General features: G+C 40.4%; 1 protein-coding gene across 3 annotated transcripts in view; it reads right to left on the minus strand.

The window, feature by feature from the left end:
• Positions 1 to 9,134, minus strand: part of pkma (pyruvate kinase M1/2a) — a 28,437-nt gene extending 19,303 nt beyond the window's left edge. For 2 of the 3 annotated variants that reach the window (XM_072282368.1, XM_072282369.1), the window contains exons 1-2: positions 7,613 to 7,695; positions 744 to 925 (exon numbers count right to left, since the gene is read on the minus strand). In XM_072282368.1, the coding sequence (XP_072138469.1) occupies positions 744 to 925; positions 7,613 to 7,680 (250 nt within the window). In that variant the 5' untranslated portion in view covers positions 7,681 to 7,695. Of the gene's footprint in view, positions 1 to 743; positions 926 to 7,612; positions 7,696 to 9,029 lie in introns of those variants that run through there. The other variant, XM_072282370.1, reaches the window with a different exon arrangement.
• Positions 9,135 to 19,123: the final 9,989 nt, after the last annotated feature.

Below are 19,123 nucleotides of genomic sequence, written 5' to 3' on the forward strand. Positions count from 1 at the left end.
CAAGTCATTTCTTGGTGTTACTCTGTATTGACTTTTAATAACCTGAGCAGATCTAGCCCCAGTCATGTCTTCATTGAAGAAAGGAAGTGATTCTCGTGGTGTAAAGTGCAAACACCACAAGTTATCTATACAAGGAAGTTCTGAAAAAACTCAGTAGTTCAAATGTGAAAAGTATGTGACTTATATAACATTGGCTCTTCAACTTGTACCATTTACAGTTTACTCTAAAGGTAGGGTGAAGTGATCAAGTGGGTTAAGAGGTGTGTGTATATACACATGCATATAAAAAAAATTCTAACGAAACTACCAGTAATTCAACAAAAATCACTAGGCTGGCACTGCACAGGTCCCAATCATTCCACATTTCTGGTGGTCAACCTGTACTACGTTGGGTGTCTTTTAATATCCCTAAAACTTCAACCAAATCCCCCTCTATACAACCCTAGTGAGTGCACTCTTTTTTGCCGAACTACACTTCAACTTGTACTCCACACTTTCATAAAGACAATAGGGCAGATGATTTATTTTAAAGCCAACATGCAAATCTTTTCAATAATTCCTCTAATCCTAGTGCAAGTGTTGAACCCGAACAATTGACTTTGTTTAAATATAGCACGATCCTGTACATAAATATTTTGCAGCTGAAAGTCAGTGAACTACTGTCATCAAATATGGATTTTAATTTCAAACAACAGCATACCAATGCTGTCATGCAGAAAGCTTTGACTTTTTTGTAAACTTACCAATGGTACAAACAATGCCAGTGTTGCGAGCAGTTGTTGCTTCAGAGTCTATATCCAACAAGCACAGGTGCTCCAGAAAAGTGTCAGCCATAGCAGCATGCAACTGCTGCCGTTGAATGAAGGCTGTTCCCATTTCGTGCTGCGCATCTTTTGATGTTGGCATGGTTGCTGCTGATTCTACCCTGGAAGGGACAAAGACAACATTAGCCTGGGCCATGCAGTGAGGTCTCCATCAGTCAGGGTCGACCATGGATATTGTGTCCTAGCTGTCCAGATAAGCAAGCCACAGCAGTACAATATGTAGAGCAAGCTGTTGCCCATGTATGAAGCTCCCACTCTCCACTCATCTGATGAACCCAAAGGGACGACAGATACCAATACAGTGTGGTACCAGCAGCGTCGCAGGAGTTACTAGTCAGCGTTTAACTTAACATTAGAGACTCACCCAACCCCCCCTCCCAGTTTACTCCCAAAACCTTCTCCATGAGTGGATATAGCCGCAAGGCAGCAGAGGTTTGAGATCAGAGTTTCCCTTCTTCTAGATGAGCTGCCAACCATGGCAGACAATTTCCATCTGCCCGATGCAGTGGTCAGTCAATAAATACGACCTTGATGCTAGAATCCTGAGCAACACACAAAACAATGGAGGAACTTAACAAATCAAGCATCACTGATGGAGGAGAATGAACAGTCAATATTTCAGGCTAAGAACCTTCAACAGACCTGGTAAAACAAATAATTTGTGGGTTGGGACTAGAAGGGTGGTAGCAATAGGTGACAGATTTCCAACCTGTCCCTTAATTCAACCTCCACATATTTCAGTCCCAATGAAGGGCCTCAGCTCCAAAACATCAGTGTTTATTCCCATCAACAGATGCTGACTAATTTGCTGAGTTCCTTTAGGATTTTGTATTTCCCTAACGGTAAGCATGTTTTTTTTTTAAAACCACACCATCAATTCTGCAAAAAACGACACAAAACAGTAATTTTTCTTTGGGGGGAAAAAACAGCTACGGAAAGGTACAAGCACGCAACTGCCCTAGTTCGTAACAGGAAAGGAATTGTCAAGTTACTGCCTTTTGTTAATAGCGCAGATGTCATGATACAAGAAAATTAATAACTTCATTTAAAATAATAATTAAGCATCAGAAGAGATGCCCAAACTTTTTTGATTGAATTTCATTTTTAAATCAGTTTCTTTTAATACTAGAGAATTTCTAGATATTCAGTCTTCAAGGTCTCACAATGACTACCTCCCCAACGAGGGCTGAGTTGACCCACAATGAGCTAGCTAAATCTCAATCTGATCAGGTTGCAGCAGCCAAACTATCTCCAACAATACTATGCAAGGGGAAACGATGACTTAATCCAGAAAGCGTAAAGTGAAACTGCTGGCATTGAAAGAAAGTCATCCCAGTTTGAATTGAGCATTTCTTGATGTTTGTATGGCAGTTACTGACAATGCTGGAGCAAAAGGATACATCATAGCCTCTGCTTAGCACAGATCAACATCCCTTCTCTTTCTACAAAAGTATACATACACAAATATCAAATGAGAATACAAGACTCGTATTCCACACCAAATACCACTCACATTATGACTGAAAATCTGGACAGAATGCTAAAAGCATTAGCAAGAAATACAGGGTAAAAGCAACATGTGACTTTTGAATTTCACTCCCCTATTCGTATTGCAGAAACAATCCGGCTCCCCAATCTTCCTATCACACAACAGATTCTTTTGAGCGCCTTGCGTACTGTACATTCTAGACACCAACAACTGTTTCACATCAGTTTTGATTCTTTTACTGATCACCTTTATTCTACCCTACTTCATTTACACCGTTTGTAGTTCCCTGTACATCTCTTGTAGCTTCTTGTTCAAGGAGAACCACCTAGCTTTTTCAGTCTAGCTACATTAATCCTTTATCCCAGTCTAACCTCTGTTTGCTCACTCACACTTCTCCAAACCTCAGTGAAAAACTTCAAGACAGCATCTTGTATCCTAAAGGAGATATTTATTTAGCGATACAGTGTGGAGTTGGTCCTTCCAGACCTTTGAACTGCACTGCCCAGCAACACCCCAGTCCCCGATTTAACCCTCACCTAACCATGAGATGATTTACAATGACCAATTAACCTAACAACCAGGTGTTTGGACTGTGGGAGGAAACTGGAGTACCCGGAGGAAACCCACACATTTCACATGGGGGACATACATACAGATGATGTTGGAATTGAACTCTGAACTCTAAAGCCCCAAGCTGCAATAGCTTCATGCTAACCACTAGGCTACAGTACAGCCTTCAGAACATTCAATGCAGCAACCTCAGATGGTGCAATACCATCCTCTACTGCAGTTCCTTCCCCTTCTGCTCCTGAATATAATATTTTCAGCCATTTACAGCCTTCCAGACATTCTATTACCACATCTTTCAAACTATGCCCTGTTATGCCATTTAATCTCTATATTTCCTCCCCATCACTTTTACTTTCATCCTCTAACCCGCCCCCACCTTTCTATGCAACCTATACTTGAAATTTGAGATGTTTATTATCAAAATATGTAAGGTTGGTTATCTGTCATATAAGAGAGGAGAAGACGGCGGCACGACACAGCGGCCACTCCAGTGATGAATATCTGTTATTTGTCAAGTAGGGTGCCGTGCACAATCCTGATTTGATGGAGGCAGACGTGACAGCGCAGAGGAACATCTGGTGAAACTTCCGAAATGCCTGTTTTGCTGCCGCTGCTACTGTGTGATCCAGAATCTCCGGAGGGGAAGGCCCCGAGTCCTCGGCTTTGCTTGTTGCTCGGCAGCCGGGGCGAGGTCGAAGCGCTCGGCAGAGATGATGCTCGGCGGAGGCTCGAAGTTCCCGGACGGACTCAGTCGGCTGTTTCCAGGGTGCTGCATCAGCAAGTTTGCGGCGCTGGAGGTTCATAGCAGGGAGAATTTCTCCCTTCTACCGTCTGCATGAGATGATGGGGCTATCGGGACTTTGAGACTTTTTTTTTTTTTTTACCATGGCCGTGGTCTGCGCTTATCAAATTACAGTATTGCTTTGCACTATTGTAACTATATGTTATAATTATGTGGTTTTGTCAGCTTAGTCTTGGTCTGTCCTGTGTTTCTGTGATATCATACTGGAGGAACATTGTATAATTTCTTAATGCATGCATTTCTAAATGACAATAAATGAGGACTGAGTGTTCTCATAATCTAATCTAATATTCAACAATGATGGAATTCTCACATGAGAGTTTTTAGTGGAAAAGCCGTTGCACTGGGGCAGTTCTATTCCCTTGACCTCAGAAGTCTGAGTCTTGTGGTACGTGTAGTCGTCACAAACTGGGGTCTTGCTTGGTTGCAGTAAACGACTATTACTTCTTCTGTGCTTTACCATGCCCTTTCATTCTCCACAAAGTGTTGCAGAGCCACCATCCTAGGCTTTATATCTCACTGTTGATCTCATCCATCCAGTCCACCAGAGTCACCATCTCACTGGGGTATGAGGCCCACCAGCTGCCCTCAGCTGGCTGAGCCAAACTGTCAAAGAGCTGTACCAGGGCGTGGCCACTGTCATATGCAAATAGATCAGAGAACATGGCCTGGATGATGTCTTTGATGAATACTGCCTTCTTATGCCAGCACTCCATGTAAATAACAGATCCCGATTTTGATGAAATTTCCAGCATTTGCTGTCTTTATACAGAAGTCAGAATTTACTTCTACACTCTATTCCCAAAGTCAACAAAAGAATAACCTTGCTCATTCGCACTTATGTTCTGGTGATGGAGACCATTATCTTGAGATTTATACTTTAACAATTCATTTTCTTCCACACTATCTCAATACATTCCAATTATCTACCAGTAGCTCCATTACAAACACCCTTAAAATACTGGCTACAGAAACTAAATGCCAGAGTCAGTCTTGATAATTCATCCCTCAGCAGCTTTGTAGCCCACAGATTTGCAAAGTTATGCACCAATGAATGAACAGCAAATCTACTTCCTCTCCAAAACAGAAGTCAACCAAGTTGAGACGGTTATCAGTAATATGATCACAGTATCCCATATTCCAAATCAATCATGTAGAAAAAAGATTGAATTATGAAATTAAAAATAACTATTTTATTAAAAAAATTCTACCCCACTACCAAAATGAGCTAGTTGGTTAAAAAAAAATAAGAAACACAATACCTTACCATATGATATTATACTAAAAATGGCTCAGATCCATACTTTAATAACAGTTCAAAGATTGTGAAAGTAATTCAGAAAGGGTCCCCATAACATTAGAAAATCAGGTTTAGAATCAGAAATCGAACAACAAATTTTCTCTAGATCAAGGCACAACATAATGTCAGATAGAGTGGGTGGGGCGGCCTCCTTCCACTTGAGCAAGACCGCCCTCCTGGCCATAAGAGACAAAGGCCAAATACCCGCAAATTAGATGGCTTCAGTTTTGTAGCACTATCCTAAACAATACCAAACACGGCAGTCAAAGGATTGGGTTTAAAGCTGACATTGAAAAGTGCAGAGAAAGTGTGAAATATATCTTTCCAGAATTTTTCAAGGCTCGGACATGTCCAAAACATATGAATTAGTGTGGCCACTCCATTAGTACATCTATCACAGTAAGGGGAAATATCTGTGTAGAAATGAGAGCGCTTGTCTTCAGACATATGAACTCTAGGTACCACTTTGAAGTGTAATAAAGAATGACCATCACATAATGAAGAAGAATTAATCAATTTTAAAATAATCTTTCAGCTCTCTTCAGATATGAAAATCTGTAAATCCTTTTCCCAATCTCCTTTAATTTTATCTAAAGAGGCCTTTTTCAGTCCCAACAGTAGACCATAAATGTAAGATATTGAACCGTCATCAAGGGGTTTCAGGTTAAAAATTGTATTATATTTTTGTCTGGACTTGTAAGAAATGTATGTAATTTTGACCTTAAAAAATCTCTAGTCTGTAAGTATCGAAAAAAAGTGAGTGTTGGAAAAGTTAAATTTCGTTGAAAGTTGCACAAAAGAGAGATTCCCTCCATCAAACAAATCCTGAAATTGTTTAATACCCAATCTATCCCATTCTTTAAAAGATAAGTCAATTAAAGATTGTTTAAAAAAAACAATTAGAAAATATGGGACTTGAGAGGAAGAGTCTCAATAAACCAAAATGTTTTCTCAACTGTAACCAAATCCTCAACACCTGTATATGTTTAACCACCACATTGTCAATTAGTTAATTTAAAGATAAAGGAAGCAAGAATCCAAGTAAAGAAACAATGGAAATTTTTATAATAGAGTTGACTTCTAAAGAAACCCATATAGGGCAATTCTTATGGTTAATGTAATATATCCCGAACATAATATTTTGTATATTAACTGCCCAATAATACAACCTAAAATTGGGTAAGGCAAATCCTCCATTCCGTTTGGTTTTTTGAAGGTGAGCTTTATTTATACGAGGTTTTCTTATGTAATATTATCCGTATTATTTACTTGTATCTTTATGAATTTTGTATTTGTATTCATGCAATTTATATAATATCAATAAAAATATTGAAAAATAGACAGTTATGAAAATGTTAGTAGAAAAGGGAGTATTTCCAATTGTGGTAAAGAGCAAACAAGCATTTTCAAAAGAAAATCCAAAACAAAAAAATCCAACAGATTAAGAAACTGCATCAACAAATTATTGATTGTCGAATTGCTTCCAAATGACACATTAATACAAATAATGAATATGCATTCAAATTGGGCCTAGATAAGAATGTATGGAGGAATAAAAGAAAAATCAGTCATTTTGCTGAGATTTCAAGAAGAGCATTTGTGTTGATTACCAAATGCTTTTCTCTGAAAAAGGGTGTGATCTGCTTATCTATGAAAGTAATTTTAAGCTCTCAAATATACAGAGTTGCTTCATCATTTAGACACTATAAACTCTTACAGCATATTAAGATATTTACTGAGATTAGGGAAAACCTTTACCACACAATAAACCCAAACCCCAGGCAACCTGTTCAGTGGCAAATGACCATGATAACTATTGTGACAATACAAGATATAATAATGTAGTTTTTAAAATCACAAACTCTTGAGGTCTGCTCCAAAATTCAAAGTAGTTCTCAGCTTAAAACACAGCTTTCCCATCAGATATCGATTACATGCACATGGAAATTACTAGGGGAACACGGGGGGGGGGGGGGAAAGAGAGAAGAGAAAAAAAATAATCAGTAGATGCTGGAAACAGCTTTCCCAGTAGTGTTGATACAATGGCACAAGGTTATACGGTTCTGTGTTAATTCAGACCCTTTAAAACCGCCACCAACCCAAACGCTAACTCTTCACAGATGCTACTTGACCCCAGCGTTTTCAAAATTATCATTTCAGATAACAAGCAGAATTTTACTGTTATGTTACCCTTTGAAAAAATACAAGCAACGACTGGCTGAGATTAATGCTGCAGAAGCATCTCAAGCCACGTGCCAGTCACGTCGCAGTGGCACATCGCGTACGTGCCATCCGGCTCGCATTCAGAATCGGACCCAGTGAGGGGATTGGAAAGAATCATACAATGACATCACAGGAGAAAATGTGAATCATTCCGGAAATTGCTCAAAAGCTTACAAGAAAAAACGGCAACCGATACATTTCAAAATTATATGCGCTTAATCAAATCAGTATTCTTAATAGCGAATTCTTAAACCACCAAACTGCCTCGTACCGACCCCTTCTTTCACCTGGAGAATGGACATCATGGCGTCTGCTACCAGTATTCGGCTTTGAAATATCAACCTTTGTAATCAATTATAGGTTCCATTTTCCCTCTCCCCAGAAACAGAAAGAATTACAGCAACCTGCACTGATCCCTGAACCGATAGCTTCTCGGGTCCCAACGATCATTAGGACAAGTCTGTGGCTGCATTACCGTAAAGCCACGCAGCAGTTCCTAGTACCGGTAGTGCCAGCCCCACCTACACAATATTCACAATGACGTTTAAACACGCAAAGTGTTATACAAACTTGCTTTGAATTGTAATCGGAATGCGTTCCTACACAAACGGATTTATAACGGCCTCTCTAGGATTGTGCAAAAGCCATGCGCAACAAATACAAAAGGTATCTTTTTTAAATAATGCAGAATCTTTAACAGGGGAACATAGCCTGTGAGTTGCAGACCACTGGCATTTTTAAACCAAAACTCTCTTCTTGGGAGAGAGCTAAGTCATTGGGTCAGAGCGACGATCTCTCTCCAAAAAAGAAACTGGCTGGGTAATTCGATTTCAAAGTTCATTTTCAGTCTTGCTTCGCCGGCGCCAAGGTATCACATTGCTTGGCACCAGGAATCATTATTGCCGCCTTCACCATCGGTAAAGGGGATCCAACCTCTCAGGCAGATCGCGGTTACTGGAGATTTAAGTTAAACTAAGCAGCGGGCTATAATTCTCCGCCTGCCAATGCTTGAGTTGACCTTGGTCTCTAGTGAAGGCGTAAAAAAAATCTAGAAGTGCTCCAATGAGGTTCAGCAATATGACTAACGAACTAAAAGGAAATGCGAATTGATACGAATTTAATAAAACTGCGTAACTAAGTACATTTCAAGGGCAGTTGATTCTACAATAGGCCTGTCAAAAGTGGCTTCCACTGGAGAACAGTAACACCGGATAAGATAACAATTTTTTAAAAAAACTGATCAATATGGTAAATATTTAAAGCTTCTTAAAACATCTGGATTTTTAAAAATGCTAATCTCAATCCCCAGAACCTCGGCTACGTGCGAATAACCCACCGCAGGATGACTGCCCTTCAAGGAAGAAAGGTTGCAGCTCTCAAAAGAGGGGTAGGAGAATACAAATACAGATTAAAACGAAGAAAAGAATGAAGTCACAACAAGAATGAATACGAGCTGAAAAGTAATAAAATTTAAAAGCAAGACCTACATACAAATAATAAAAAAACTACGGATTATTTATAATGCAATAAAGCTTTTACGATCGAGATATGAAAATAGCTAGAACTTCACAGTCAGATTAAAACATCGGTGGAACATTTATAACCTAGTTTAACTACTGAATGGGATACTGGTTGTGAAGGTGGAAGCGGAACGGTAGGGTGGAGCCGGCTGGCCCAGATCAGGTCGGGTCACCTCGTCGGTTGCCAGGCTCGCGGACACAACCACCCTCGTCCGCCCATGGCTCCATCACCCGTGGTGCACACCGATCCAACCCGCCCTGAGTCCCCCCACCTCCGTTGAGCTACTTCACCGACACAAACCTCTCTTAACCGTACGCCAGCCAAGATGCTCCGACAAAGTGCCCGCCTCCCGTCTCTGCCGCTCCTCATATAGCGCAAGGAACCGGCGCGGAACTCCACTGGAGGACCAGCTTTTTCACTCTTGGAGGACCAGCTGCGGTTATCCATTCGCCGGTTGGCAAACCCACACAAAAAAAATCTAGCATAACTTTTTCTTTGACTTCATTAATTAATTAAGTTTGTTTGAAACGTCATAAAGTTAATAATTGTCAAAGATCTGGTTGGTATAGTTTTATTAAAAGGAACTATATTTTCTAGAGGATGGATTTCATTGCAAGCTGTGACGCAACAGCTGCCCAATAGGGAGGGTGTACTCAGATACACGTGATTGGGCTAAATTGAGGACTGAGCGGGTTCGCGTGTTCTGCGGGAGAATAGTAAAGCAGCTTACATTTCTCTTTTAGCTGTGCGCCTATCTAAGCGTCTCTTGAATGTTCCTAATGTATCTGCCTCTACCATCACTCCTGGCAGTGTGTTCTACGCATTTACCGCTCTCTGTGTTAAAAACTCTACCCCTTTCACTCTAATAAGAAAAGCCCAAACGTGCTCATTCTTTCCTTATAATACATACTATATCTCTGGGGACTTATTTATCGTAATGTTTTTGGAAATTTTCAACATATGCACTTTCTTAACCTCAACATGCACATTAGCCTGATCTACACTAATCTCCATCCATCAATATCTCCTGTACCTAATAAAGTGACCACTAAGAGTACGTTTGTGGTATCTGCTCTTGCAGACCAACCACTTTCAAAGTTCGATGGGCTGTGCACTCAGAGAGACTGTTCCGCATACCAGTGTTATAACACGTGGTTCTTGTTGAACCAGTCTGGCCTTTCTCTCCTGACCTCTTACATTAACAAGACGTTTTAACGCACTGAACTGGCTGCTTTTAGTTATTTTTCACCGTTCATTGAAACTCTAGAGACTCTTGTGTGTGAAAATCCCAGGAGATAGCAGATTCTGAGATACAATAACACCCTTTCTGGCAGCAACAATTATTCCAAGATCAACATCACTTAGATCACACTTCTTCCACACTCTGATGTTCAGTCTGAACAACAACTGAACCTCTTAACCATATCTGCATGCTTTCATGCATTGAGTTGCTGCCACATGATTAGCTGAGTAGATATTTGCATTAATGAGCAGGTGTGCCTAATTAAGTGACCATTGAGTGTGCATCAACTGTATTCATTATAATTCCAGAATAAATGTAATATGTTGAGTGTTTCCCTAATTTTATGCTTTTATTTCAGATTTCCAGAAAAAAAGAAAGTGTTTGAAAGATTGTGATCTATAGACTTCTGTTAATGTTCCATGGTGGGAAGAGGGACTGAAAATGCAGACAGCATTAATTTAAATGAAATGAAAATCAGAAAGAAACTGTGCTTGCAGGAAATCTGAAACTGGAAAATAAAACATGAGAAATATTGATTGTATTGTATTTTATTCTAGAATTATAATGAATACAGTTAACATTTACCTTTGTACAAGTCATTATATTTAACACAAAGTGTTGCATATTTATTGATTAATTTTTCCTCAAAGTAAACTCCTCTTCTGTAGTTGAAGCAAATAAAAGTACAAATGCAGGAAGTCTGAAATAAAACAGAAAATTCAGTGCATTTTGTATTCTGGAAGCCTCCAAAAACTAGGCCAAAATCCCATTCCTTATCCACTGACCTTCTGAAATTATTTGACTGTAAAGCAAATAACAATAAAGTCTGGTTCAGAGTAGCAAAAATCAGAATCAAGTTTATTTATATTGTGACATTTGTTGTTTTGTGGCAGCAGTACATTGCAATACATAATTTTAAAAAAAGTAACAAGAAGAAATATACATAAAAAATAAATGAGTAGTGTAAAAAGAGAGCAAAAAGCAAAGAAAAAGTATTGTGAGGGTCCATTCAAAAATCTGATGGCAGAGAGTAAGAAGCTGTTCCTGAAACATGGAGTGTGTGTCTTCAGGCTTCCGTACCTCCTCTTTGATGGTAGCAATGAGGAGAGGGCATTTCCTGGGTGATGGGCGTCCTTGGTGTTTGATACCACCTTTTTCAGGCATTGCCTTTTAAAGATATCCTCAGTGCTAGGGAGGCTAGTGCCCACGACGGTCTTTGGTGACATACTAATTCTCCGCAGACTCCTAATGAAGTAGAGCTCCTAATGGGCGGCCTGATAGCGTAGCAGTTTACTGCACCCATGACGGCATTCAGGGTTCAGTTCTTAATGCCGCCTATAACACGTGGGTTTCCCCTGGGTGCTCTGGATTCCTCCCACATTGCAGAGACATATGTATTAGGGTTAGTATGGGGTGTCAGGGAGGGGTAGTACCTCTGGTGGGGGAAAATGTCGCATCCTCTTCAAGACGGTTAGTCCACCTTTGGTCCCCACCTGGAACTCAGCTCTCACCTGTGGCTCCCCGTAGCTGTTTGCATGCGACAGCGGCCACACCCCAGGCAACGGCTTCGACAAGCCGGCTAAACCAGGTGAGGGTAGCCGACAGGTCTCAAACCCTCGGTGAGATAGGGAGTTGTCTATCCCAGCATGTGAAGACAGACTCCAGCGGATTGAGCAGACGACACCAATGGAAGGTCTAACGGTCAAGAAGGCGGTCTCTGCAAGCGTTGTGGAATGTGTAGAGCAGGATAAGACACAGAAGACGTCCTGGTCATCCACTGCGCCTAGTCCCATCTCCAGCCGTCTAGACTCTGTCTTGCCACTGGATCCAGATGGGAATTGGGAAGGGAGAGTGAGGCTGACGCTGCACAACTCTCCCTCACTTAAATCCAAATCACGTGCTAGTCTCGACACCATCATTATGGTGTCGAGGTCCTCATCGATGTCAACGATGGACGAACAACAACAGGGTTAGTATATTATTGGACATGCTATGTTGGCACTGTAAACGTGCGATGCTTACAGCATGCCTTAAGCACAACCCTCAGTCTGTGTTGGCCATTGTTGCAAACGCCACATTTGATTGTATGTTTGGATGTTTTGATGTACATGTGACAAATAAAGCTAAACTCTTTAATTTCTCTTTTTCATACTTATTTCATTGATTCACATACATGCTATCATTAGATACAAACCTCAAGGAGAAAATACTAATTTTCAAAAGGGGAAAAATCCTGCAGATGTTGTAAATCTGAAATAATAAACAAAATACTGGAGATGTGCTTTTTCATTGACTTGAAACCTTAACTCGGTTTCTCCTTCAAGTGTGCAGCTGGAAGATGCTAATCTTCTTAGGTGTTGTTATAGCTGGATTTATCTAGGTCAGAGACTATCCATTCTGCTTCTGACATGTGCCTTGATGGCAGAAATGTTTCGGTGAATCAATCATTTCAAGATATCTAGCATTTGACCTATTCTTACAGTCTCACTATTCATGTAACTGTTCTAGCTGAGCTTCTGCTCAATAGCAAGTCCCAGGATATGCACGTTTGGGTAATGGCAAAGGTAATGTCATTGAATATTAAGTGTGTGTGTTTAAATTACCTTTTATTAAGGATGGTCATAGTTTCATGATCAAAGTCAGATTTAATATCACTGACGTATGTTGTGAAATATTTTGCTTTGTGGCAGCAGTACAGTACAATACATAAAATATACTATAAATTATAAAAAGAACTATACATAAAAATTTAATTAATTAAGTAGTGCAAAAAGGAAACTGTGAAGTAGTGAGGTAGCGTTCGTGGGTTAGTTATTTGTCTCTTTAGACGTCTGCTGATGGAGGGGAAGAAGCTGTTCCTAAAACATTGAGTGTGTGTCTTCAGGCTCCTGTACCTCCTCTCTGAAGTTAGTAATAAGAAGTGAGCATGTCCTGGGTGCTGAGGGTTCTTCATTTCCTGGAGGTCCTGGGGGTGGAGAGGTTCATAGTTTGACATGTAATGACGTAATGACATGAATTTAAATTGCATCTTATCAAGTCTTATCTGAATGTAGGGGTTTCTTCCCACATTCCCAAGATATGCTGGTTGGTATTGTAAATTGCCCATAGAGCAGATGGCTGGTGAGATAATCAAGCAAGCACCAGGAGAAAAGAATGAGGCAACTGCTCTGAGAGCCAAGCAGCCTCCTTCCAAGTAATAAGGAAACATAATATGGTAAGTACCCAAATGCACCTCCTGACCAAATGTACTTTTGATCTTCAGTAAAATAACAGTATATGAAAATCTCTTGCAGAGAAAAGTTGCCCCGAACAATTCAATATCTGAGCAAAGTGCATGATATACTCTCTGAATGATTGTACTACAGTTGAGATGTTAAACTGAAGTTCCATCTGTTTAAAATGCTAGAAATTATTCCACATAGTACATGGAGATGACCCATACAGTAAATCCGGACCATAACAACAGTCATTGATTGGCCATTTTTCATAATACCTTGTATGTAGAATCCTATTGCCATTACCCATTTAACAAGTTACTAGATAACACATTAGTTGCGAAAGAGGTGAAACAGATAAGTGCAAGTACTCACTTCTCGCCTTGCAGGCTGTTAAAAATGTTCACAATACCTTAGGGAAAGTGGTCGTAAGTAATAGTTCATTATAGAATGTGCAGACATTGGCACTTCCTTAACACATCCAGGTATTGCTGCTTGTACATTTTAGTGTGTGGAAAACATACTGTTTTCACCACAGTTTCATTAATATAAGCTTGTACACGGTGGCAACAAATGAGTTTCTCTTTGGCCTTTAACTCTGCAAATTTAGGTTAAGAACAAGGTAAAAAATACTTTTAAGCTGCTTCATCCATTCTTCTAAATCACTATGTTCACGGCAGCATTTTAGAGTGAAGAGGTGGAATAAATGTCTGTTGGCGGCCCTTCTTTCATTCATCCTGGCTGCAAAACACTGATTGATGTTACACTGCAAATGCATATTGAGGTGGTTGCTGGGATCAACAAGGTTAGCCTTCAGCTCATGGGAAATGGGTACCATTCATTGTTGAATGAATGCATGGCAGGAAAGCTCGCAGATGTTTGTAATCTGAGCTGCTCTTCCTTTGAAAGCTACAATAGCTATTTTGTACCCTGTGCATTTCTGACCACAGGGACTGGGGAATGTTTACACAAAGGATTAGTTCACAGCTGCCCCCAACTCCCACCACCCAAATGTGATGCAGGGTTACTTCCTTCCCTTCCAAAAAAAAATAGGAATCTTTTGACACAAGAAATTTTGCAGGTCATAAACGCAAGAAATTCTGTAGATGCTGGAAATCCAATGCAACACATACAAGATGCTGGAGGAACTCAGCAGGCAAGGCAGCATCTATGGAAATGAACAAACAGTCGACATTTTGGGCTGAAATCCTTCTTCTTTGGTACTGAGAAAGGATCTCAGCCTGAGATGTTGACTGTTTATTCATTTCCACAGATGCTGCCTGATATGCTGAGGTACAGGAGCAGGGAGGTACTACTGCAGTTATACAAGGCCTTGGTGAGACCACACCTGGAGTATTGTGCGCAGTTTTGGTGCCCTAATCTAAGGAAAGACATTCTTGCCATAGAAGGAGTACAAAGAAGGTTCACCAGATTGATTCCTGGGATGGCAGGACTTTCATATGTTGAAAGACTGGATCGACTAGGCTTATACTCTCCGGAATTTAGAAGAGTGAGGGGGGGATCTTATTGAAACATATAAAATTCTAAAGGGATTGGACAGGCTAGATGCAGGAAGATTGTTCCCGATGCTGGGGAAGTCCAGAATGAGGGGTCACAGTTTGCGTATAAAGGGGAAACCCTTTAGGACCGAGATTAGGGAAAACTTCTTCACACGGAGAGTGGTGAATCTGTGGAATTCTCTGCCACAGGAAACAGTTGAGGCCAGTTCATTGGCTATATTTAAGAGGGAGTTAGATATGGCCCTTGTGGCTAAAGGGATCAGGAGGTATGGAGGGAAGGCTGGTACAGGGTTCTGAGTTGGATGATCAGCCATGATCATACTGAATGGCGGTGCAGGCTCGAAGGGCCGAATGGCCTACTCCTGAACCTACTTTCTATGTTTCTAATATGCAGACACTGGAAATCTTGAGCAACACACACAAAATGCTGGAGAAGTTCAGAACCTATGGAGGGGCATAAATTATCAATGCTTTAGAAACCGAAGGGTCATGGCTCGAAGCAAGACTGTTTATTGAGTATTTATGGTATAGCTAATTCTGTACTTTTGTGATTAATTTGACTGTAAGCCTGAGATATCATAGCAGAGTAAAACAAGGCTGTCCTTGTTGTTACTATCAAAGAATATTCCTTTATCTGTCCAGCTTGAACAGATCTTCAGTAGAAACAATGACCACGAAGAGTGCGGGTGTTACACACAATAGTTTATTGTTCTTCCTTTGTTATGAGCATCTAACAAAATAGACCGTAACCACGAGGTTTATGCTTCATTTTTATCTTCCTGAGAACCTCCTGGATGATATCATCTACAGATCCATCATACTCTACTTGGCTCCCTAGTGGTAGAATCTGAGGGGTGATGGAAAAATGGGAAGAATAAAATAGAATTAATATTAGTGTGCAACTGCTTGATATATAGTGCTGATTCATTGAGTTGTCTCTAGGACTCTAGGACAATTGTACAAATAGTAGAGATAGACCATTTATGATGAATTAAGGAGAAATTTTATTCAGTCACCAGTTGATGAATCTTTAGAATTTGCTGCCAAAAAGGCATGTGATTGTCAGCCCTGATGAAGGGTCTTGGCCCAAAGCATCAGCTGTATGCTCCTTTCCATAGATACCGCCTGGCCTGCTGAGTCTCTCCAGCATTTTGTGTGTGCTGCTTTGGGTTTCCAACATCTGCAGATTTTCTCATGTTTGTGATTGCTCAGCCATTATATTCATGACAATGATCAATAGATTGATGGATTTCAAGGAAAGCAGAGCAAATGGATTAGTACGAGAGAAGAGCACTGAGGTAAAAGATCTGTTATGGTTTTATTGAATAGTGTGGTAGATGTGGGATGGGGGAGCAGGGCAAAGTGCTTCCACTTGCTCCCATTCACTATGTTCAGTGAACATTGTGTTCATTGTGTTTGAAGTCTTTTGCAGTAATGAAGTACATGTTTGAATGATAGGAGGTGGCACTAAATTAATTGTATGATGAGCATATGTACAATTAGATCTAATTATATATAAATTTACTCATTTTACAAATTTGACGGGAAAATCACTGGTAAAGGAGCAAACTGGCAAGCTACTCAAGGTTCAAAGTTCTAAGTAAATTTATTATCACATTATGTATATGTCACAGTACTATCCCTAAAATTTATTTTATTGCAGGCATTTACATTAGAAAAAAGAAAGACCCTGATGGGAGTTATATACAGACCCCCAAAAAGTAGTAAGGATCTGGTCTACAAATTGCAACGAGTGATAGAAAACACATGCCAAAAGGGCAATGTTACAATAGTCATGGGGGATTTCAATAGCAGGTTGATTGGGAAAATCAGGTTGGCGCTGGATCCCAAGAGGGGAAAATTCTAGGACGCCTAAGAGATGGCTTTTTACTAGAGGATCAAATATTCCCTGATATATGTAATGAACCAGAATTGTTTAGAAAGCTTAAGGTAAAAGAACCCTTAGGGGAAAGTGATCATAATATGATCGAATTCAAAGGCTCAGAGGTCCAATTTACAGTCAGACAAATGTATACAATATACATCCTGAAATGCTTTTTCTTCGCAACCATTCACGAAAACAGAGGAGAGCCCCAAAGAATGAATGACCGTTAAATGTTAGAAACCCTAAGTCCCCCCTCCCTCCCCTCCCTCCCACGAGTAAGCGGCAGAAAGCAACAATCCCCCCTTCCTCCACTGGCATAAAAAAACCCATGGGCACCTGTCACTGAGCACTCAAGCATGAGAAAAGCAATAGCAAAGATACAGACTTGTAGTTACCCCAAAGACTTCGCGTTTCACCGAGTATACGACATATCACAGGCTCTCTCTCTCTTCCTAATAAGGGAGAAGGAGGTGTCTCCGTTTTCCCAGCGAGCAGGGAGACATAACAAACAACTCGCTGGTTTACGATGTTAAAGATCCTTTACGTCGCTTTTTTCGAGCTCTGTCCCCAAAGATAAGTCTCTGGGCACACAGCTGCAGATATTCTGACTCCCCCGATGACACACGGTTCTCCTGTCATGACACCGACCCTCGATCTGCCCATCTCCAGAGCACCAAGATCCTAGGCTTCCAAATCTGAGCCAGACTCTTAGGCCGAGCTCTTGGGGTGCTGAACAAAGGCCAATTGTGAAACTCCGAGAACGTGTCCCATTCTAGCAAAGAACCAAAGTCAGCATGTAACTCCCGGTCAGGGTCTTCAAAAGAACACTGAAAGGGAAAAATAAAGATATTAATGATGGAAATAGAGCTGTTTCTGAATATGCTAACAAAGGAGTCTCTGTTTAGCACCATCATTACTCCTTTCTGCTCACCCTAAAATTTGAGAAAGAGAAGCTATAAATCAGATGTATTGGTATTACAGTGGAGTAAAGGGAATTACAAAGGTATGAGAGAGGAGTTGGCCAAAATTCATAGGAAAAGAACACTGGCAAGGATGCTGGCGGAGATGCAATGTCTGGAATTTATAAAAGCAGTTCAGAAAGTGCATGATATATACATCCCAAAGAGGAAGAAGTATTCTAAAGGCAAGATAACACAACTGTAACTAACAAGAGAAGCAAAGCCAACATAAAAGCCAATGAGAGAATATATAACAGAGCAAAAATTAGTGGGAAGTTAGAGGATTAGGAAGCTTTTAAAAACCAGCAGAAGGCAACTAAAAAGATGGACTCTGAAAGTAAGCTAGCCAATAATATTAAAGAGGATACCAAAAATTTCTTCAGATATATAAAGTGTAAAAGAGAGGTGAGAGTGAATAACTGGGCCACCGGAAAAAGATGCTGGAGAGGTAGTAATGAGGGACAAGGAAAAGGGGAACAAACTATATAAGTATTTTGCATCAGTCTTCACTGTGCAAAACACTAGAAGTGTGCTGGAAGCCTGAGAGTGTCAGGGGTCAGAAGTGTGTGAAGTTGCCATTATTAGGAATAAGGTTCTTGGGAAACTGAAAGATCTGAAAGTAGGTACGCCACCTGGACCAGATGGTGCATACCCCAGGATTCTGAAAGAGGTGGCTGAAGAGATTGCGGAGGCATTAGTAATAATCTCTCAAGAATCACTAGATTCTGGAATGGTTCCGGAAGACTGGAAAATTGCAAATGTCACTCTGCTCTTCAAGAAGGGGGAGAGGCAGAAGAAAAGACATTATAGGCCAGTTAGTCTGAACTCAGTGGTTGGGAAGATGTTGGAGTCAATTGTTAAGGATGTGGTTTTGGGGTACTTGGAGGCACATGATAAAATATGCTGTAGTCAGCATGGTTTCCTCAAGGAAAAATCTTGCTTGACAAATCTGTTGGAATTCTTTGAAGAAATAAAAAGCAAGATAGACAAAGAAGAATCTGTGGATGTTGTGTATTGGATTTACAGAAGGCCTTTGACAAGGTGCCTCATATGAGGCTGCTTAACAAGCTAAGAGACCATGGTATTATAGGAAAGCTATTAGCATCAATAAACTAATAAACGATTGATAAACAACAGCTGAGTGGTAAGACACAAAGAGAGGGAATGAAAGCAAATTTTTCTGGTTGGCTGCCGGTGACTTGTAATGTTCCACAGAGATTTGTGTTGGGACCGTTTTTTTTACATTATATGTCAATGACTTGGATGACAGAATTAATGGATGACAGAATTAATGGTTTTATTTCAAAGTTTGCAGATGATATGAAGATAGGTGGAGGGACAGGTAGTTTTGATGAAGTAGAGAGGCTATAGAAGGATTTAGATAGATTAGGAGAATGGGCAAATAAGCGGCAGGTGGAATACAATGTCGGGAAGTGTATGATGATACACTTTGGTTGAAGAAATAAAAGAACGGACTATTTTCTAAATGGAGAGAAAATTTAAAAATCTGAGGTACAAATAGACCTGGGGGTCCTTGTGCAGGATTCCCAAAAGGTTAATTTGCAGACTGAA

This window comes from Mobula birostris, chromosome 18 (assembly GCF_030028105.1).
Source record: "Mobula birostris isolate sMobBir1 chromosome 18, sMobBir1.hap1, whole genome shotgun sequence".
In the NCBI taxonomy this organism is placed as follows: Eukaryota; Metazoa; Chordata; class Chondrichthyes; order Myliobatiformes; family Myliobatidae; genus Mobula; species Mobula birostris.